Below are 24,846 nucleotides of genomic sequence, written 5' to 3'. Positions count from 1 at the left end.
TGTTGCAGGAATAACATGTTTCTCTTCATAATTTAAATTTCATCACCAAACTTCCTCCTTGTTTTTAAAGTAAAGTTGGGTCTGTAGTTTTTATAGCCTGAATGATGTCAAGAGTCCTTCATATCAATCATTCTTAACATTTTCTGCAGCACACACAGCAGGAACAGGCACATCAACTGAGGTGCTTAATATAGCACTGACATCAATTTGTGTGTATGTAATCAAGGCACCATTAATTATACTTGTCACTTTTCTCTGTGGCTGGCCATCAACAGTCCTACAACCACCAAGGCAGCAAGGCCACACAATCTTGTGTGATTAGCACCTTCTTTCTTACACTTCTTTCTTTCTACTTATTACACTTCACACACAGTTAACAATTGTAAACCTTCCCTTTGAAGACAGGAAACTACTCACAGCCAGCAATCCAATTAATTTCTCTTTAACATCCCCACAACTAAAGAGCTTTCTATTGCAACATAATTTTCCTATTCTCATCATTCTTTCATCAGTTTTTTCATACTTCAAGGTCAGTCTGAACACAGAGTTGACCTAAAGATATTCCAAAGCTCTCCATGAATCAGGGTAAACCAGTTCGGTCCAAAAAGCCAAGTTTGGCTACATGGGAAGAAGTACTATCCCAATAATGGCAAATCCCTTAAATTCAAGAATAAATTTGAGAGTTTAGATATTATAATTGAATAGGCAAAAGTATTATACTCAATTTTATCTGATTATATTCACTCATGGAAATTCAGAACTAACAGAAAGAACAAAATGACAATTCACAAAACAGAGAACAAGTGTCCTTACTAATATTTAGATATGTGATCCAGGTACTAAGACTATTAATACTGTCAAACTTTGATGGACCTGACTACAAATCCTGCTAGGTCAATTTTGGGGATGTTAAAGCTTACCAAAGACTCAATTCATTATACACAAGAATACATGTAATTGACAGGTCCATAATAATTACTCTGCCTGGACCAGGGATTGAGATTAGATTTATTCAATGGGCACATGTTAGGTTACAGCTACTTGCATATTATAAACATGACTCATGATCATGGTCAAATCTAGAAATGTATGTGGTGATGAGTTTAAAAATATGTAAACAAAAACAAAGTTAATCTGCATTAAAAGTCCTCTTCTTAACAAATATGATTAAAAATACTTTTCTGGGTACAAAGGATGACTTATCATTATCCTCAAGCCCTAAACATAACTCTGAATATGCTTCAATTACTGCTTGCTGCAAAACTGAAGACTAAATGCTAGACCAAACTGCTGTGGCATCTGCTTTAATACTGCATGTCTATACCTTCACCAGTTCTAATAGAAAATATAACCAGTCCCTACTATACATGTGTGCCAACAAGAACATTATATAGATTATGATAATGAAAGGAACAAACAAAATGAACAGCATGTGCTGCAATTCATGTCTGCTACAAGAGATGAGCTGCTAAACACACTAACCTGCAACAACCCTTCTTTCTCCAAAATGTGCCTCCAACATGCTGTATTGTCTGCAGGGAACTCCACTTTCCCAGTCATGGAACCAAATTAACTTTTTCCTTAGTGAAAAACTGCACCAAAACTACAAATTGGTGTCCACTTTATGAAAATATAGGCCTATAATATTGTTCTGGACAATCCATCCAACTGCACTTTTATTTTAGTTCCTATTTAAAAAATTTGATTAGTCATCAGAGGATATTCTTCAAAGCTTTCTCAACAAAACACATCCAATACAGTCCAGCACAATCCAACGAATAGCAATGCACAGAAATAAAATCCTCCACACTTCTAACACACACATTGTACAGATGACAGGTCTAGCAAAATTGATGTAAATGTACTGATGTTGAAACTAAACTACTTCAATTGCTTTGCATGAATCACATTGTACACAATAAACAGCCCATTTGTTAGTTTAATTATATCACTTAACAGTTTTAAAAATGACACCTGATCATTGCTTTCTATTCGCAAAATAAAATCAACATTAATATATCTGTCACACTGTCACATATACAACACATGCACCTCAGATGACAATCCTATAAGACTGATATCTTATACACACAGATTATCACAGTAGCACTGCAGCAGTCTTGTGGTGACCCAGTGCAGACTGACTGCTCCCGACACACATATCCCTACTCTGCTACCTGTGAGACTGATGAAGCTGCTGCCTATACCATGCAGCATTATGGCCATACAGTACAAATCTCCACAAGAGGAACTCCATTGCCAGGGGGGACATTAGATGACAAGGGACAAGGCCGAGCCATCATCATGAAGTTGAAGAGAAGATGAGCCATGTTTGTCTTTTGTATTCAACATGAACTATTCATCTTCATCTTCTTCCTCCTCCTTTTCAGCCATGTATGATGTTGGTTTGTCCTCTTTTGCATTTCCCTCCCTCTCTCCCTCCCACTACTCTTCCATTCACTCCTCTTCTGTTTGACCATCATCACAGTTTTCTATTGCTTCCTCATCCCATTACCTACCACTTGAAGCAATGCCCACAGTCAAATCAATGCATCTAGTGGTCACATCAGAACAGACTTTGAAAACACTACAGGGCTATGGTGGGAAGTCACACTACTTCCCCCCCTCCCAACACTACATCCAACTTCCCCTTCCCTACCTTGTCATCTAGTGGGAGGGCCCTATTTCACAAGGTCCACTTACAGTAACCATGGTCACAGTAATTTGGTACTTATCACAACTAAATCTATTCTAACAGAGACTTTCTAAGTATTATTAATCTTCTAATCATATAAGGATACCTTATATTTGGATATCAACTGAAATATGAAATAAACTAACCATAATCCTTCTACTACAAAATTATTCATCCATCATACAGAAGTCTGTAATCCTACATAAAGGAATCACACTGAAAATATAAATAACAGTACTGTCAACTAAGGATGACAATATAAATAACTGTAGCAAATTAAATTAAAAGAAACTCTGGTCTGAATGCCATACTAGGACACTGCAAAACTGAAACTTGTTTCAAAAATTATTATTGAAGGACAATAATCTCATACTCCTAATTCACAGGCTAATTTTTAGCACTGTAAAAAACAGTCAATTATTTTAAAGGCTTTTAATACAACAGTCCAACTTATTAATTACATACATAAAAAACATAGTGCATATAGTTAACTACAAAACTTGGAAAAGCTGTTAAAATATGATTTCAACAATTTGATATGAATAGCTTACCTTACTCCATAAAAGACTAAATAAAAATACAGAAAAACAAATAAAATGTAGAAGCAAATGGGAGAGAAATTTGCATTTGTAGAGAATTAATGACCACTGACAAAATGCAGCCGGCTGTTCTGAAGAGCTCTTAAAGTCAATATTAGCATTAGCAGTATGCTCCATTCCAAGAACATGCACACAACTCTCCAAGAATACAAGACAACGTTCAATTCTGTTGATGTTTCAAGAGCTTTCATGGAAGACATCTGTGAGAAACGTACCTAAAATACAGACTCAATCAAAGGACAGCTATTTCTCATTTATTTTCCCAGAACAAAAGAAGGCCATAGGCACTGGTTTAATTCATACATACTTCTCAAATATGAATTATGTCCAAAGTCAACAGATAATGTCTGTGTGGGACCATAAACCACTGCAATTACTTCATAGACAGAAATAAAACTAGAAGAAAAATATTATATGCCTATCAGTTATTAAATATAAATTCTCCTACTTTTATGAAAGAGTAAACATTTACCTACAATTTACTGCAATTAAATACTTTCATACTTCACTCATCTAATGAACAACAATAATTTCATTAGGCCTATAATTTAAGACAGAAGTATGTGCAAAATGTTCCTTAAATTTGGTATGCCTATAAAGCTAATAGGGCAAACTAAGCTAAAACATAAATATAATTTCATATTTCAAAATACAGAAAAACTATTAGACCCTTGTAACAATGCTGGTCTATAATTAAACACAGAAAAATGAAGTTCAGTACCAGACCCCTATCCAGAAAGCATGTGATCAAAGACTTTTCAGATTTTTGTATTTTCTGTATTTTGCATCTTTATGCAGACAAACTTCAATTCAGACCAAATAAATAATAAAAATTAATCTTGAAGCATGCTTTATCTACAATTCACAATTTTTTATTATGGTAAACAGAAGAAAACTCTAAAATCTGGGGTGGAATCATCTTCATCACCTAAAAAATATGTAAAAACCCACAACTTATGCCATCCACTGACTAAATACATGCAAACTGCCTTCTATTAGCAGTAAGAAGACTATTGACAACAGTCCACTTGCACATGCTGGTGAATCAAAGAACTGTGAAGCACTGGTTTTAAACTTAACAAGTATATGAAAATTCCACTGAAAAGATCACCAGGATAAAATAAGGATTTTAGGTTATTTTGGATTATGGGACGCCAGATCAGGGATCAACACTGTATATGTTAATGTCTAACTGCCTGAAGGCAGGACAAAAACCATAACATAAACAGATTTAGAAAGAAGGGCAGATTAAATTCAGGGATTGTTTGCTATCATTCAATTCTGAATACTTCACTGTCCCATTCTTATAAAAGAATCTTCGAGGCTGAATGTACAAAACTATAATTTTGTTTTTTATGTAAGTGCAAAACCTACTTTCTCACCTTAAGGGAGAAACACAGATTTAAGATGGTTCATAATAAAGTGCTGACAATATTTGAACCTAACACAGAAAGCATAAAAGGAGGGTGGGGATCACTGCATAATTAGGGGGCTGAAAATTTATTCTCTTAACAAAATATTGTGAGATTGATCAAATCCAGGTGGATGAGATGGGTGGGACATATAACACACAAGGAAAATATAAAAATCTGAGGGTGAAAGACCTATTGGAAGACCTAGGTGTAGACAAGAGGATATTATCAAAATGTATAAAGAAATAGGGTGTAAGAATGTGGAATAAATTGAAGTGCCTCAGAGCCCAGACACAGGCTATTATGAACATGGTAATAAAGATCTATGCCAATAAGTTAGTTAGTACTACATTGGGATAACAACTGACTGAGATATAAATTCATGAGAATATTCTGGAATTTCCCTAAAAAATAATTTTTTCTTGACTGTCAATTATATCCCTCTTGGCAACATTCTATACCTTATCAAAACCCACAATGCAGTAAAGAAATATGCAAATTCAGAAGACAACTAAGTTTACATATTAATGTCCATGCATGGGAAAAAAGGACATACACTGCTATCCCGTCACTGTCTAGTTCTAATCACAGAGCAGTGCAGTATACAAGCCTTAATTAAACAGTTGTTGCCTGGAAGAGGTATGAGATAGTGCCAGATGTGTACTTTGTACTGAAGTCTGGCTATCTGAGAACAAATCAAATACTAAGACTGCTATTAAACTATTCAAAGTTACTGGAGCTCACAAACACAAATAAAACTCACTTTTTATAAACTGATATTCAAGTGTTTATATTTCCTGCTTGGTTAAGTTCTCTTAATCACTTTCCTGTCTTAGTATTTATATAATAAATACAACCAATTATAGATCTTTAATGGATGTCAAAATTAAACTCAAGTGGGAGATTTATGTCCCACACAATATTAATATGCAGTAATACTAATGCATAAATTATGTTATATGAAAGTAAATCAAACACAGAAAACATACAGAATTTTAGTCTATCATCAAGTAAGTCATGGGAAAGTACAAAAATAAAACAATAAGTCATAAATGTTGAATCATCATACATGATCTTAAAGAACTGACGTTACACAAACTTGATATTTTATTACAATCCCTAAAACCAAACAACTTTGTTATAAGAATATAATTCAAATTAAAAGTTGCCTGATAATCTAGGGATAAAGAGGTGGCTTTCCATGCTGAAGGTTTAAGGTTCATGACCTACTGGATCCAGCACAGGCTATTTTAAATTTCTTCCTCTTTGCTTACTTTGACAAAATCTAAGTCATTAAGGGTTACCAAAATCTCACCATGGTTTGGATCTCATGTTATGCTATAGGAGAACACTGATGATGGCACAAGCTGTCAAAACATACCTGTGATATCAATAGACAAGAGCTGGTTGACTTGTTGGTAAACATTTTTTAAAATAAGTATCTACACTATATTAAATCATATTATATTCTTTAACTAAGGAAAGATATTAATTTTTATGTTCTGTTTTTGAAGACTTTTCAATAGAAGTGTATTTCTAAGTGCCACTGTCATTCTTGATGGGTAATTTACTAATACAAACAGAAAATGTTAATTGTAAACAAATAAATAATGTTTGCAGTTTTCTGATTATATTATTACAAACAATACAATCCCTTCCAGTTAACACCTGTTACTGATGCTAATTATAACCAGTCCACATGATTATAACACTAGAATTACAGCCAAAACTGATTAGTAACAAATCCTATATTTTAAAAAAAATTCATTTCATTCTGTGGGTGTTAGGGAGTAGGGCGGATGATTTACATTTCTATTCAGCAGTTCCCATCAGTCTACCACTGACAAAGCTAAATGGAAGTAAGGTGAGGTATAAATGGTACTTGCTAAAAGTATGTTGGAGACTGATGAAGATAATGCTGACTGGACACATTTGGTATAACCAACAGCCTCTTAATGGACCCACTGACCTACTCTTCTGTACAGTGTCACAAATATAGCATGTAACACACCAAACTTCAATATCCTAAATTAAACAAGAAAAACTGACTGTAGCTTTATTTCGTAAATCCCCACCACAACTAGCATATGAAAAACGATATTTGAACATCATACAGAGGCAAACAAAGGTCTATAAATCATCTCATTTAGAGTCAGTTCCTTGGCAAAATCTGTGAGTTATCTTCTACTACAGATATTTTCCTTCAGTGTTCATACAGGCTGTAATATTGTTTGAAAGAACCATAAACTGCAGTCAGTCAAAAATATTATTTCAGTTTATTATTGCACCAATTTCTATTTATGAAACTTTTAACAGTTCATTCTGTACAGCATTGTATCTTTAACAGGGTCTGTAATTCTTCACACTTTTTATTAGATATGAAAGCTGTAAAGGTCATAAAATTCTTCATAAAGTAAATCACTTCTACTGGTATCCTTCTTTGGAACTTATGTTTTGTTAATCTATCAATTCCCCTGGTTGATATATAGCTTAGCATGCTGTCCCATTAAGATGAAGAAAGTGCAATTACCATTCTTTCACTTCTCACAGATCACTTAAGGAATATTCATGGCTTCAAACTCTGTGAATGTCATATCTTGAAATAATTTGATTTTCCAAGAAAGCTTAACTTAATAAACTTTACATTAAACCATCATACTAAATATCAAGAACATTTAATTTTACTGTAGTCAAATATATGTTTTTCCTATACACGTATATCCTTCAAATAGGGCAACGAAAATGGTGATGAAATGTAGCACAGAAAATGCAATGTCTAGTTCCTTTATTAGCCACTAAATGTATGAAAGGTCAACTTAAGAATTTTAAGATTAACATCTAAGCATTCACAGGGAAGAATTGAGTAAAATCACAAAACTCTCAAAGAAATTAGGCCGGACAATCAATTTTCTTGACTGAAAAAATATTTCATATAAGATTTGTACAGGTTAATGGCAATGTTCTTCAACTGTTACTATGGAAATACTGTAATTCCTAAAATGGGTCTATTTATTTTCTGATTCCTTGCAGTAACAATAATACTTATATGTACCATGAAATAAGAGTGACTTCCCAAATATACAAAATCTGCTGCTTCTTTGTGAATGCCACATCAGTGGGTCACTAATGATCCCATGATTCTAACAAATTAGTTGGGTACAGATAGATTCAGTGGCCTATAAGCCCTTCACAAAGTAAGTTAAACAAATGGTAGTAGTGGTGATGACAGATGTGTGTAAATATTGGTTCAACTGGATGAAGAACACAGTTCTTGTCAAGAACCCTATTGCAGAGCCCCTCTTCCCACCACATGAAGTAACATGACATGAGTGGGGCATGTAGCATGCATGGAGGAGATGAGAAAAGCATACATATTTGTTGGAAAGCATTAATGGAAAAGACCACAAAGAAAACCTGTGCATAGATAGAAGGATAATATTTACAAGAACATTAGAAAAACAAGGTTAGAGGATGTGGATTTCAGGATAAGGACCAGTGGTGAACATGAAGATGAGGCTTCAGATTTCATAAAAGATGGAAAATTTCTTGATTAAGTGAGCATACTATTAGCTGCGTTCATAGTGTTGATAACAGGGAGTTAAAAAGTACCAAGATAAAGTGCCCTTCAATGTCATGTTGTTCATACCACTTAAAGAAAATGGGCAAATTAGTGTTTACAAATATCAATGTCTGGATTTGAAACACAGGGCAGGATGGATTAATGCGGCTTGCAAACAGGATTCTTAAAACAAAACCACGTAATTCCTTCAGAATCCCAAAATAATATATAAAAGATTGTTTCAATATGGACATTATCTTCACTTAGTTTTGCAGTATTCTTGTTGTTGCTGGGTCTGGAAGATAGAAGGCGCAGCAACACAGCTATTGGCTAAAGTACAGTGTACATGGGAAGCACATATAGCATCTTTAGCACCCCAACATACCAGGTTGCTAGTTGTTATATGTGCAGTGCAAGCAAATACCAGTGCTTGATAACCTAGGCTAAAATCATATGTCCTTCACAAAGGCCCCCACTTCGCACCACCTTCACCATGAATCTGGTAATAATTTTTTATCTTACCTGGAAGGACCGAGGGTGGGGATGATGAAATTGTGCTGTCTGAATCATGTCGCTCAGAATTCCTAGCTCCTCATCCGAATTATCCAACAGTTCGTCTGGCTCTGGTTTCAAGTCTTCAATGCCACTATCCTTTACAGCAGATGAAGCTGCTGGCTCAGAAGGGGGCACAGGTACAGAATCTTGCTTGATGGGTTTCACCTGACATAAAAAAGTAAAGAATTTTTAAATTTTATAAGCTGTTTGTAAAACCAATGAGTTTACACAAGTTATAAGCATTTGCAAACACAAAAGGCAAGATACAGTTAGTGGAAACCTATTTTACCAAGCAAATAGCCTATCTGTAAAACATCCATGATCAGATTAAAATATCCTAATTTTAAACTTCCAGAAACATAGAAAAAATATGCTGAAGTTTCAAAAGCAACACATTTTATGGAACCTTACAGAAACAACATGGAATATCCATGTATATTTCATGATAGGCCTATCGCAAGTAGGAAAGCAAAATAAAAATATAAAAAATTATGAAATCATGGTACATGCACAATAAAAGAGGCAATGTCTTGAGAACAATACGAAGTCCTTGAACAATAAAGTGAGAGCTCCCTTTCGTAATACGGGAAACACTACAATTATAAATAAAAGTACTTCCCATTTATATTTACATAAGTAAGGGTTGTTACATGCACACTAAGCACTTCTTAAGGTCTATACTGTCTTCAGTAGATTATATGAAGGAGATACTTATACAAACAGAAAATAAAGAGAAACACAAAGGGCCAAAAAAAAATACTATCACAACAAGACACAAAAATGCACAGCATCTTACAAACAGAAACGTTAACACTTCATGATCTGACTTTATAACTGTAACAATCTTTAATATGAAATAAAGAAAGCATTCAGCCAAAGGTTAAAATACATATCTACATTACATAAAGTACTAAGAGGCTGTGATGCTTTGTTTATCTAAAAAATTAGCCTTAAGCCAATGCAGATGTCAGATATAGTGTTATGTTTTCACTGACTCTGAAATCCACATTGAAGTCTGATGAGCACCTAAAATTTACATGCAATATTATGTGTGTGCAAGATGCAATTTTGATCTTGAAAGCTGCATCATCTGCCTGATATACTTTTAGTCTGCTCAAACATGAACACATAAACACAGAGGTTAAAAACTAACCAAGTACTATTCACCAAACCAAAATTAATTAGCCTTTTAAAAAGATGCACAGTAGATCAGCCAATTGCTTTCCTTTCATGAAATATGAAGATTCATTCCTGTGTTTACAACAGCTTATTACTGGTCCTATCTTAAACCAAATGAATCATACTCTTACAACCTACATCTTAAAGATTTACTGTAATATTACTGTTCCCAAATATTCCCATACCTTCCAAGTGGTATCTTCCTTCAACTTCATTCATTTAATTACACTTTCAATAGAGTTTTCTGACAAAATGTTGCATGATTCCTCATCCATCACATACACTACCCAATACAGTGACACCTACTGTGTGTGATAAAAAGTCACTGATTATTCACGTTAGTATTGTCTTGTTACATTAAATTTTTATACTGTAAAGGTATGACTGTTCAACCAAGTGGTGTTCTATCTTAAGATAAAATTGGATCTGACCATACATAATAGTTAACACCTTTCTGCCATGAATATATTGTTTCATGCCTTCATCATAATCATTATATCAGTGATCCTGAGCTACATATTGGCAATAAACTAAATATAAAATTAACTGTTTACATACAATAAAATAGCAATTAACTGTTAACCAGAAGAATGCTGCTAGATCTACAAATATGATGGTAGGATTCCAGCACTCCAATCACATTTCAAGAGATCTTCCCATCTATCACTCCATAAATAATAACTCATAATTGAAATCCTTCCTACCTCTGTGGAATCTTCATCCAAACCAACAAGCTGCAATGCTTCTTCCAAAGAAAACTCTGGTAGATCAATGAGAGATGATGGTTCTTCTTCAGCTAGAGCACTGCCACCACTGCTCAGTTCATCAACAATACTGCCAGCTTTGATGACATATTCACCTAGTATGGACAAGGAAGAAGTAAAAATGTGGCAATAAAAACTTTTGATATTAGTGGCAGAAAATTACAAATTCCTTTACGATTTTTCAATCTCATCCTTCTCCCACACTTTTATAAATTACATTATAGTCTTCTGACACTGCAAGCTATAAGAAAGAAACAAGCCTTGAAGCAATGAGTGCCTATTCATAAGTCTAGTGAATTACGTCTATTAAGATGTAATTTCAAAAATCTGACGAAGATGAACCATTGTTTTTGAATGCAACAGCACCTAGTAATTTCCTAATTATTCATTTTGATTTCATATTACAATTTATGATTAAATGTATGACTTGAATTGTGCAGATTTCTGGACCCATTTCTTCAATGAATAACACATTCAAGAATACAGCTACCACTGTAGTAGACAATCAGGAAGAAAAATGAATCTGAGCACTTTTAGACAACATAACAAAAAGAAGAAAAAGATAATTCAATTCTATTTCCATACCCTTTGTATGGCTATATAAAAACATATACTACTGTTTAGCTGACAAAATTCTGTTTCCCTCTTCTACTTATGAGTGGATTTATTTTGAATGACTTCTACATCATCATTTGTGCTATCTCTAAGACAGTTCAATATTAAAATTAATGCAAAAATATGAAACACAAAAATGTTATAAAGACAATGCTAAAAATAACAAATTTAAATATTATAAAGATATTTACAATTCTCTCTAGATTAAAACCAATGATCCAAAGCACTAAGACTGCAAGCACATACTCTGTGACTAAACAGTAACTTTTTCAACTCTACCAATTATTTGAAGAATTTGATATACATGATCATGTTCACTTGAAACTGATGTAACATTTTAGTTTCTTTCATAAAGACAACTTCTTTTCAAAATGTGTGTTGCATATCTATTATCTTACAATGGAATACAAATATGTCGAAGCAATTAATAAAACACAAGATTTTTTTAAAAAAAACGAGCAGGTCTCAAAACAACACTGTCATTAAAATGCAATGTTAAATTAATCGATCACGTAAATTTTTTAGCCCTCTTATTCCATCTTCAAGATAAAATCTACAAAAAATTATAGAAATACAAAATGGCATGAATTGATGTGAAATGGTAGGTGGGAGTTTCAGTATCGGAGGTACAGCTAAATTTGTTTCTGCTGTGTCATGTTTCCAATACTGGCAGAAATGTCTTGTTCTCCAAATTAACAACTAGGGGAAGTCGGCTGCAAGCATATGCGGCACAAATGCACACTCTCCTACAGACATTATCCACTGGATCTAAAACTGTAGCAACAGTACCAGCTTTCAGCACACTTTCTAAACAGTCTCTCCCCTCTCTCTTTTTTCCCCCAGAATTAATTGCTTCCTGGGTTAGTATCCCCCAACCCCTTGACCACACCTGCCAAGCCAACCTGAGTCGGCATGTCGGTCTACCTTTGTTCCCTCTGAACCTCCATCTTGTTTTCAACTTCCATTAGGAGGAAATTTATTCAGGACCAATCCTGCTCCCTCCTACTACTATTGTGTGAGACATTTGCCACTGAAATTTTAACAAAAGAGTCCCACTTCACAGTCTGCCTTCAAATATCAACGAAGGGATGAAAACTGTTGTTAATTTAATCCCATGTCTTGACAAAGCATGAAAAAAAAACACTGGTAGTAGTGTTAGTTGGAAATATACTAGCACATCATGTCAGAAAAATGTACATTTTATAAGGAACACACACATATCTTGTATGCATGGCTCAAGCAAATGACAAATACATATGATCTGCATAAAGTTCACATTCATACATTCAAATGTGCTTCGGTTACTTGTGCTTACATAGTTATGGAACCCAAACAAAAAAACTTTGTCCTTTATTGTCAAACTTCTTAATTCATTCATAAACATCATATTTTAGAAAAATCAATTACATCACTCCCTCTACCTTATTAGCTTCGTAGTTACGCACCTGACATTATTCGGTCTGTAGATTGATATATATTGTCTTAAACAAGGATTCTGACAGAATGTTGAGATTGTTCCTTGCTTTCCTACTTTATCCTTTGAATGCATGATCATAATGATCCTACTCAACAGGATGGCACAACAGCCCTGAATTCAGAAGGGGCATGGTTAAAATTCAAGCCAGAACCATTATCCTTAGGTTTTTGTTATTCATACACATAAGAAGCTGCTGTGGTAACAATACCCAAATTGTAAAGAAAAAAAGTAAGCCAGACTGAGTGTTAGCCTTTACTCTCTTTTCTTTAGTAGTCTCTGTTAAGTAAAATCAGGCATGGCATCATAAAACAAATCATAGCAATGTTTCATAATTATTAAACCACCACCCATTTTATGTTACATAACTACAGCAGTAGTTATGGTGTAATTAAACAACCTAATCCTAAAAAAATAATGGAGCAGAGACTTTCTTAAGAAGCTAATAGTCATTAATTGTGGTCTTCTGGGTTGTGACACTGTGTTGTCTCATTGGTAGTTATCAACATTTCTCAGAGCATCACAATCCAGAAGACAACAACAGACATTTTTACTGACATAAATACCTCAAATCTAAGACAGCTCACATAGTCGATAAATTCTCTGCCTTTTATAGAACCCAACAGTTCATTATCATGGTAACAAGAGCCAACCACTCTTTGTTATTCAGAGATAATAAATCCAGACCACAATGTCACAACCTATTTACTAATATCAACTTTAATATTATCCTTCCATCTGCGCCAAAGGCCCTAAGCAGTTTCTTCCCTTCAAGTTCTCCAAATAAAATTCTGTAAGCATTTCTTATCACTCGTGTGTGCTACATGCCCACCCATCTCCTCTAATTTTATTTTAACACCCTAAAGAGTACATATCAAACATTATTTTAACAACACAATCAGATGAAGAATATGGGCAATGTATTATAAGGAAATATATGAAACAATCTAACACTGCATAGTATCATGTGCCTGATAATAAGGAACTCTAAACTAAACTACAGAAATACAAACAATCAAGAGAAAAAAAGTTAACGTTTCTACCATTTGTCAGTGGAAAGTAATTGAAAAACTTAATTCCATTCAAAGTATTTCACAAAGTTCTGCTTTTCTTACCCACGGAAGGAAAAACTATTAATCATATACAGCATGCAATTTTTGACATTCCTCGCCTTTCCAGCTTCAAAATACCATGAAAAACTGGTGATTAATAATTCACTGCTTAATGGTTTTCTTCACACCTGTCTTATCCCAGACTAAGGTACAGTAAGCAACATATTCCTCACAAATCTATTTTGTTTCATTCTTGAAAACCAATCCATTTAACTGGAATCTCCTGATGGACAGTTATACATACCTCAACTTTAAATCCTCTAGCTAAAACTATTCTTTGTACAGTTCACAGTATTCACTCCACAGTATTCACCAAGTTTACGCGTGTGGTCAATTTAGGCACATCTTACGGGTATTCCAGTAACCCCATTCTATTATGAGGAAGCACATAACACGCAACAATCACTTCTGTTCACAAAATTTACCTACAACTATTTCTTTTGACAGTCAATGCTGCTATTCAATCAACACAAGAAAGGAAGCCCAGGAGCGCTGGCGTGCATGGCTGGCCTCCACGCAAACTATTTTCTGGGTTGCGTCCTCCATCCAGTCAACAACTACATTACAGCAGTCTCTCAAGCTGAATCAAGCTGCTTACAGCTCTGCAGTCTAACACTGCTTGGTACCAACACTTCCACAGCAAAAACCAATCACAATCCTTGAACCGAGGAGGCAGCGGCGGCAGCAGGCAATATGGCTGCCACGTTGCCACAGCAAACACTGGAGATGAGACAATAGTCTGGCCTGGGGATGTTCAAGCAAGGGTTGCCAAGAAGAGACCTAGCGTTCAATGCTTTATTTCCCATAATGCCCTGCGGCAACAGCCATGATACCCCACTTGGTTGTCCCCCACTGGGATGACTGTCTCGCCCATGAATACTCCAGACAACCAGCGCAGCCCGCCCTACTGCCCGTCACGTTCCAGGCTTTCCAAGGACTTCCCACTAGTCACACAACTACATTGTTGCCAATATACAGCTCTATATCAATGCAGGCGATGATCTCAATCTGTTTAAAATGTAATATAGAAATAATTATTCCTCATGTCAGCAAGCGCATGGACTAACTACCTAAATACATGACATACTGAAAGAACAATAACCAAAGAGTGATATAGGATGATATGTAAAGTATCTAATGAGAAGGCAGTGAACTTCGGATATGGCAACGGTGGTTAGCATGTATCAAGGGCCTCTAGATTCCTCCACCTCCTCGTCCTTCCCCGCTACCCATCTCAACATAGCTTAGGCTAGGGGAACCAATACCTGCAACTTCTGACAGCTACAATAAATGGTGGCCAATTTTAATGATATGACAACCTTAAGATCAAGCATCTTCGTGGCATCAATGAATATATTGAAAACCTTAGCGGAAAGATCCATTATTGTCAGGACAGAGACTTCCTCACCCTCATCCATTGGTCATTGTTTCAACAGGGGGATGGTACAGTAAACTGAGAACCAATCACAATCATGAACAAAGAGCAGACAAGAAAACAAAGCTCTCATCCAAAATGTATGATACTGTAGATGTACTGTCAAAGAAACAAAACACTTAAGAACAAATTATCTGGTGCATACTTCTAATAATGAAATGAATCCCACTTATAGGGATACCAAACACAGACTAAATAACATTTTTCAAGCATATACAGTGAGTAAAGAAAACAACTGAATATATGTAGGAGCAATGGCTGCCAACTATTTCCCTGACATTCTCATGCATCTCCCGTTCCATCACACTCAGAAGTCGATACAACTCGGGGTAAAAAAATCAAGAGGTATTAGCATAGGGGAATTTCCAATACAAATGCATGAGTCTACCTACATTGTTATGTGCTTCACCATCAGTTCTTTAGCTTAGGAAGTTCTATGTTGTGTGCTACTGTAATTTAAGAACACTGTTGTAAAGCTTTTATTTGAACCAAAAATGAAATACAAAAAGCTGCAGCACAAAGAACAACATAACAGTGCTTCACCATCTGTCTAAATGCAATATGAATGTACATCATAACCAAGCAAAACTCTAGATTACTTTTGTGGGCACACAAACTGCAAGTTCTTATGGGTGTTAAGTTATCTCATCGCTCTTCTCTGAGGTCACAATGAATGGAATGAGAAAGAGAGGTGGAGCGATATCACAGCAGGGACCCACAGACCCTGAACAGAAAAGACTGCACAGAAAAATTCCTCAATGGAGAGACAGCAGCCCACTCAGTTTAACACATTTAAAATCCCACACATTCTGCACGATTCTTACCACTACAACCTGTTTAAAACACTGATATATATACTGCATGATAATAGTTCAAGGTATATCTAAAGCAGGTGGAGAAAACCATGTAATTGAGCCTGTGACGGTGATGTTGAGCAGTCTTTCAGGTAGTTACCAACATTCTATAAGAATGTTGGTTACTGATATTTCAAAGGAACATTTGTAACCATCTACATGACTAAAAGAATCACAAACAACTCTTCACCAGCATGTGAGCCTCCAAACTCAGAACGGTTTGCACTCACACTACTAACTTCTGTAATATGGGAGAACAAAAATAAACAGTTAAAAATGTATTTGGTCCACCAAGAAAATGTGTGAATCTCGGGACTGTTGTTTTCAATCAGACAGCTTACCACTTCTTTGGTCATGACTTACAGTTGTGGTGGTGTTATGAGAGTTGTGAAACATTTATTTATTTTAAGTACTTTTATTTAATCTTAATTATGTTGCATTACTCATTGATCTGTCACACTCAGAGGTAACTATTATGCCGGTTAATGAATTACATCACACAGTGTGACTGCTAATTTTGATTTAATAATAATTCCGAATATATTCTACAAATGATTCTGACTCTATAATACACTTGAAATTTAATGGATGGGTTCAGTGTGTTCATATTGGTATGAGAGTTTAGAAATTTTTACACTCTAATTATAACACAGAATTATTCAGAAGCTAAACTGCATAAAGGAAACAGTTAACAACTTTAAATTTATTTCCCTCTGTAAATACTTCACATACTCCTACCCCTCCCGTTAATGATGAAGATGACAACGATGACAACAAAGACAACAGCAGCAGCAGCAACAACAACAACAACGCGCCTTAGGGACAATGTATGTCCCTGGCCAATGGACAGAAAGCCCTCATGAAAAAAAATTATTGCAAAAATTGGTGATACATACTGGAAGGCTGAATACTCTATATGAATAAATAACAAAACAAACCTACAGACACAAAACTCCCACTCAACATTTACTGGCCATCTTCTGGCAACTTTAAGATGTTACATATTCCCTAAATACAAACATTTCTGTAGTTAAACACAGACTGAATGCCACTCAATGCAATATATTAAAAATAACCTGTGTATGTATGAGGAAAGAAGGGTTAACAGGAATTTCCTCATTCTCTCCTACAAACATTGTAACTGGTACCTTGAAAGCAGCCACTGCCACTTCAAAATATTATCTTTAATTGACCACCACTTAGTTTCAGAATAAAGTACATGAAACAAGACACAACAATCAAATTTTGTGAAACTGCAAAAAAAAATCTAAAAGTCTTTTAAACTATTTTAGATAATGACAATGCCTATTTATAACTACTACATCAGAAAATTGTTCCTGAAAAACCATTATACAGGAAAAATACTGAAACAAAAATTAACCATAATGGATACAGAAGTATAGATTAAACATCATCTGAGAACAGACGATGTAGCAGGTGTTACACTAAAAACATCTGTAATATTTCTTCGTAATTCCAAGACTATAGCACCCAATTCAGGTTATAAATATAATATGCGTACACTGTAGAGAATGTTTTGGGAATTTTAATGTTCATGGAATGATTAAACTTCAGCAAAACTCTCTAGTGTTTGTGTGTCTAGATAATGGCTTTTTAATGCAAACTTTTTAAGTAAACATAAGCGTGAAATCCTGAAGCTGACTGGCATAGCACATGGTAGATGGATGGAAAGCATCTCCAGTAAAAAACCTTTAATATTGCAACAAAATTTCACAGCCACAAATGCTTTTAGTTGGATTCAAGCAATTTGTGTAAGCTGAACAAAATAAAATCATAAATGTCTTCACAATAGACATTTAGCACAAATTACACAAGCATTGAAGATTAATTTTTCTAGGGGTCAATCTTGTGTGCTCAAGATCATGAAAATCATGGATAATGGGCCATTCTAAGGCACTTGGTCAGAATGGATAACCTAAAAAATTTCTAAATAAAAAAATTATAATACTAAAAGAAACAGTAGAGCACAGCAACAACATTTTACTTTTTCGTATTCTGGTTATAAAATAACTGATATTTGGTATTGGGAGGCATGTATAAAAATTCTCAAGCAAATTTAATTTCAGTTCATATTGTTCCAATATAACATTTAACTTACACGAAGTTCAGAAAGCTTCAAAAAAGCACTTAATACAAAAACTTGGTACGCATCATACAGATATAGTTAGGATCTCATCACTTTTATTTTAAACATTCTTCAATATGGTACATATTTGTAGGAGGGAGCTGAATCTCCTATGTGTTTGATCTTAATTTCCTGATTAAAATATTTTTAAAAATACAAATAAAATTAGCTTATGACTGTAGACAGTGTAATAAATCTAATGTGATTAACTTTCAAACAACATATTTGTATCTGCATACAAAATTGTAAAGAATGCACTCATACACTTCATCCAGAAGTAACGGTTTTCTATGCTTGTCGTAATTTAAATCCTAGCATGCACCAAGTTTTTTTAACTTTCTCCTTCACTAACACTCAAACTTGGGTTGACCTTAACGGCATTACACAACTCAGCTTCTAACAGTAGCAGTCAGCGGTTCAAAACTTCCGATTCCGGCATGAATCAACATTTTCAACATGTTTCTACAGTCTCACCCAATGATAATCCACAAAACACTTGAGTTGTTGACCCAGTGAATGAATTGTGTGTTGTAGTATTGCCACCTCCACTGCCTTGGTGGAGGTTATTGTGTTCCACAGAGAAACCGTGGTGTCATGCTCAACCAAAACTAGACTATGCTGATCCTTGGGCAAAGTCATGACAACTTGCAGGCGCCCTCCTCTGAAATCAGTGCTCATGCAAACACAGGCACACAATACCACCTGACTACCAATAGATACTTAAAAAAAGTAGCCACTACTAAAAAAAACAGTTAACAGCTAAATAACTTGCAACTTAATGTTCCAAAAACTCACTGAGGAATTTTAAATAGGAATTAACAATAGTAGAATACAATGATATGCAATTTCTGCTTCCAAGATAATCCCATCCCATGTGGGAGACCTAGGTTCATTCCTGTTATGAGTTAGTCTAAGATAATGTTGATATCTACCTATAAGTCCACATGGTGTGACAACCTAGATGAACATCATCTTCCAATGTCACGAGAGCTCCAAATCTCATACTTCTGACCATAATTTTCCATTATTTTATTCCATCCCTTGAAATTATTCAACAATTCAAAGGCTTCACAATGTGTGTTCCTGTCACAGTTAGTCTCTCTGAAGTAATGCAAATGATTCTTTTACCTTTAAACAAAAGTTTATTAATTGGTAAGCCTAGGTAGTACCAAAGAGAGATGATCAAGAAATCATGAACAACCAAGGTGAAGAAGCAAATCATGGTATAATTCTATAAGCTTCCTGGAATAAGAAAAGCCATAAAACATCTTAGTTTAAATAAGACTGGGATTTGAGATGAATGCAATGGGCATCTTCTAAGTACTATGCAAAATTATATATGATGTTCACAAGAATAATGTGGGCCTTATACAATATGACATGTGAAAATACATTACATGGACAGCAGCAAAGAGGAACTTAAAGCTCAACATGTCATATACATTTATTAAAGGATCCATTACTTACTAAATTAACATGTACACTCAACAAAATTCTTACTGAATTTTTTACAGGTGTGTTATGCAAAATGAAGGTTTTCAAATATGTCCTTTGTTGTTTTCTGCAGAAATGCTTACAATTAAAGCGTAATGGTCAGGCTGTATCTATCAGAATGTTTAAACTTCATATGGAAACAGGATTTAACTCCAGGTTTAATGGTTTAGTTGTATACTAGTGCAACACGCAGCCAGCTGGCATGTAGGCAATGTAGCACAGCCAATAAACATTAAACTCTGAAACTACTCTACAACTTAGAATGAAATTTGGTACTGGCCATCTATGCTAAAATTCAGAGACTTAGTTTTGGTTTGTACTGAATCATTACATCTCTTACTTCACATGAAGCCTGCATGATTCTCTACCCACTTCCTGATAAAAAAATACTGTGACATAACATAACATACTTCTATGTTTAAGACTTCCATAAAAAGGTTAACAAAGTACAGGGGGTAATAATATGTCACTGCTTCATTAATTATGTCACAGATAGACTTGTCTGAGGTAAATTAACGTAAACAATGCGTACAGAGATCCAGCACAACAAAAAATTAATCTGCAAACTCCAAGCAATGTAAAATGGAATATACCTTTCCTCTTGTTTTTCTCAAACCACCTAAAAAACTGAAGTCATGCATGAAACTAAATATATAAGATAGTCACATCATATCCACCATATTACTTTGGTACAATTTCACGAAGCTTACACTAAAACGAATCTGCCTTGCTGTGAAAAGCCACAAAAAGTTATTTGTTGTGTCTGCTTATTTATTGATCAAAAGCAGTTTCACTGCTGACTTGACTAACAATAAAGTATGCCTAAAAGAGATTATTGCATGTGTATTAATGGAAGAAATATGACAGAAGAAAGAAATGGAAAGGAAAGGATGCATTGAGAAGAGAAGCAAGAGGTAAAATGAAAAGACTGAAAGATACAAACAATGTAGAAAAGATGAAGGGAGAATAATAGGAAGAAAATAAGGTAAGAAAAGGTATATAATGGTACGGTAATAAAAAGACAATTTCTATTTGTCCTAGATCTTCAAATAATGGTCGCAGAAGCTCAGGACATCCCCTCCCCTACAGTGGACCACAGGGTAGTTGAATCTGTCCCCCATCTCTCAATAACAATGCTTCCCAAGCATGCAATTCTTTTCCTCTTTAACGTTAAAAAATAAGTGCTTCTCATTAACAGCCTCTCAGACTCTGAGAAACTCTTGTCAGGGGGCAACACTGTCTTTTGTTCCGAAATGCGAAGGTATTATTTGGGAGCAAAACGTGACTAGTGCTGGAGAAAGCTCTGTATACTCTTCACAATGCAACCATCATAATTTACCACTTCCATGTCTATCATTAAGAGCAGCCATTTGCACTTGTAAGTCTTCATCAACTTGGTGAAAATCTATAATTACAATAGCTTCTTTTTTAAGACTTTTCAAGTCACCTCAGTCTCCATGTCTTTCATAGCTATGGTACCATCTGTGCCATCTTCTGACACTCTTGCTTCAAATGTGACCAATTTTCTCATATCCCACAACAGATAGGACACCAAATTAAGAGTAATTAAGATGCTATACAATTTGAAATTGTTAAACATCATAAGAAGAGATTCTGTCCATCCCAAAGGCTAATCTTTCACAAAACATCTACTTTCTTTGTTCCACTAATTAATTTACTTCTGATAATGTAATAAGAACATGTTATTTTTAATGGCCCATTTTCTAAAAAATAAATTTGAGTAATCATCATATGTATTTTAATTAACTATTTGACATTAAAATTATTTGATAATGATAAATAATGATGATATGGAAAGAATTAGAGAGCAGAATGTGAAAGTCTATTCTGGGGAATCTCATAATATCCCAGGAGACATTAATGAGAATCTGTGAAAGTACAGAACTGTGAATATCACTCAAAAATGGGATTAAAATTGTGAAATACAGGAATATTACAGTTTTCTCTCTTTAGTTTCTTAGTGTTTCTGCACAATCAAGTATGGCTGTAGACTTTAAAAGAATTGTATAAATAGTGTTTTCATTTAAAGACACTGTCAGTAATTCAGACTACACAGCATCAAATCATAGGATGACTAAGTAATAATGAATTGGAAAGGATATCGCAGGAAGTAATCATGATCCAGGTACTATCCTAACTGCTAAACAGGTACTAACATTGTCCTTGAAGGACTGAGGAAAATTGCAAAACTTAAACAGCTGGTTAGCAGGCTGATATTTGAACCAAGGACATCATAAATAGGAAGTATGGGTGCTAATAACTCAGCCATAACATTCAGATTTTAAATATCCAACATGTTATCGTTAATTTTCTGGCCATATGCTGAGACATCCCTATTACAACTCTGAGAATTATTATGGAATGGCATGCAATATAGTTCAGTTAATATTTTAAGTTCTTAAAACTTATTTTATTTCAGACTTCAGTATCTGTAATAAGCAATTTCAAAATCTGTATAACCACTGCAAAACATAACAAATATTATAACTAATGTTTTAGGTTATGACAGAATACATATTCTGGTTATAAAATTACTGTACTTAAATTTACAGCAACTCAAGAATATTCACTGGCAGTACATATACCAAAATTATGGAACATGTTTCTTATGAAAAAAATAATTTAATGTAAATCAGCAAGAAGGAAACAGAGAGTTGTGTGAAAACAAATGGCTTATGACATAACAGACAATTTTAAAACAAAAGTTTGAAACATCAGTTATACATTCCTTACAAGGAGATTAAAATTCAGCAATGCTTGTTTTCTTGTTCTGAAAGTTATCCCTGCATCGTGACCAGGTAAAATGTTTACAGAGAAGGAAGTTTAAGATATTTCTCATCCATCATAATTTGACAGCAATGTCATTAGTCAATATGGTGGTGGCAGACTCAGGAATCCATCTTGATACAGCAATAGGATGTAAACATATCGTAACAGAAAACCTTTGAGACACAACTTTTCATTTCTCTATTCATTTACCACCTGCCAATATCCAAAAAATCACTACAGATAACAAGATTAAAAGACACTGTAACAAAGAAGCAATCATTGCTAATGATTACAGTCCATTCATGGATTCTGAATAATCTACTTTTATTACACATCTGTTTTCATAGTTCAGCATCTCTACCTTTTCTTGGAAAGGTAACAGGGAAGTTCAAAATGGTGAATGAAAATTTAATAGCATTGGGAAATAAGTTGTTATAGTTTATTTTGAAATCCCATGCATTTATTCAGCAGCTAAAGATTGTGGTAGGTGGGGACAGATTAGTTTAGTGGAAATAATGGATCCAAGAATGTTTGATCACACAATTCATACAAACAGTTCTTCAGTAATATTTATCACAATTTACAGTTTTTTTTAAGGTGGAAGATATTTAAGTAGGGATAGAGAAGTATTTGATAAGTCTAACAGGCACTTCACAAAATACACTCCCCACTACATCAAGACCACAGCTACCACGCTAACCACGAGTCTCTGTTAAAAGTACGCAGCATAAGTAAGCATGTATCTCGAGTTCTAGATTAAACTCCAAAATAAGAAAAGTGTGTCAAAGTTAATGTATAGCTTCAGTTTCCAGGATTTAGCTATGTCATGTGTTGAACTTATGTTAAATTTGCTGGCTACCAGTCTTAACCTGAAGAACATTATACAGATATGCACTGCGTATTTATTACATTAAAACACTTCAGAATGAGATCATGGCAGATTTCTAGTGTTTTGATATGGTAGACCTCTGATGAGTTCAGTATGTTTCACAATTCGTTGCAGCTTTTATTCCCTTATGCTACAATGCACTCCAAACCTTTGTCCAAAGTTTCTCTCTGTGCAGAGCTCTGAAACCCCAAGACAGAAAGCAACTGTAAAGCAAATCATGTTCCCCTATTTCATTGTAGTATTTGCAATCCATGTTGCTTCACAGTGTATAAAAACTCCCTCCTCGGCTTTTATGCTCCAACACTCCACTAGACATCCAGTCAACCACCCTTCCCAACCTCACCAAAAAGAAATTTTTTTTTGAAAGATTGATGGAAGTTACAGAGAGGGTTTGCTTAATAAGAACACAATGGAAAAATGGATTCTCTAGTTTATGACTAATGATAGTTTGCTGTCAGGATGCGGCACAGCGTGGTATGCTGCGGCACGGTGTAGACGGGCAAGCGATGATGCGAGTCGAAGCATGGCGTGCAGTACCAAGCTCTCCGAGCGAGCCATCCAACCAACCAAGCAACAGACTGACAAAGCAACCAACAAACAAACACAGGAAAGCCCACGCCAGCCAAGTCAGGTCAGGCCAACCACACTGAGCCAGCTGCAATATGACTACATACTGAGAAAATTCAGCTGCCTGAATCGCAAACGCAGCATGAATATATATATTCACCCACTACTCATTTTGCAAAACATGCATGCAAGACTCAAGCCTGGTAACTGATAACATAGAGATTTTGCTTAAACTTCCATCAATTGCTGGGTATAATTTATTATTGAACTATTAACAATACTATAAACAACACATGTGATGGCTTCCATATAGCATGTCTAGTCCATATTTAAGTTCAGTAAATTGATTCTGAGGGTTCTAATGTTTATTCACATATGCCAAGAAAAACACTAGGCCAATACATTAACAATACTGTTCTTCTATCCCAATCTAAGCCCACAAAAATCATATTTAAACATCAAAGTATCTGGTAACTATCATTAACTGAGAGGAAAAGGGAAGACATGAACAATGTTACTTAAATATTCTACCACTCCTAGGAATAAATAAATTTACCACTATACCTCCTATACCACACATTATATTCAATATGTAGTCTTAAAAAAGTTCAGTGTGTACTACATAGTTTTAAAAATATTTTAGTGTTCTGTTTATGATCAGCTGTTTTCATATTAATTGTATCCAAAGCCATGAATACAATATAAAA

The 24,846-nt window shown here is 34.7% G+C and overlaps 1 protein-coding gene across 6 annotated transcripts in view; it reads right to left on the bottom strand.

The window, feature by feature from the left end:
* Positions 1 to 24,846, bottom strand: part of cnc (NFE2 like bZIP transcription factor cap-n-collar) — a 146,843-nt gene that overhangs the window by 34,049 nt on the left and 87,948 nt on the right. For all 6 annotated transcript variants that reach the window (XM_022063635.2, XM_022063633.2, XM_022063632.2 and 3 more), the window contains 2 exons: positions 10,704 to 10,858; positions 8,788 to 8,985 (listed from right to left, as the gene is read on the bottom strand). In XM_022063635.2, the coding sequence (XP_021919327.1) occupies positions 8,788 to 8,985; positions 10,704 to 10,858 (353 nt within the window). The remainder of the gene's footprint in view (positions 1 to 8,787; positions 8,986 to 10,703; positions 10,859 to 24,846) is intronic.

This window comes from Zootermopsis nevadensis, unplaced genomic scaffold (assembly GCF_977971745.1).
Source record: "Zootermopsis nevadensis isolate Lab colony 2312 unplaced genomic scaffold, Znev_1.0 Znev_ptg000020l, whole genome shotgun sequence".
Classification (NCBI taxonomy): Eukaryota; Metazoa; Arthropoda; class Insecta; order Blattodea; family Termopsidae; genus Zootermopsis; species Zootermopsis nevadensis.
This window is presented reverse-complemented; position numbering and strand designations above follow the sequence as displayed.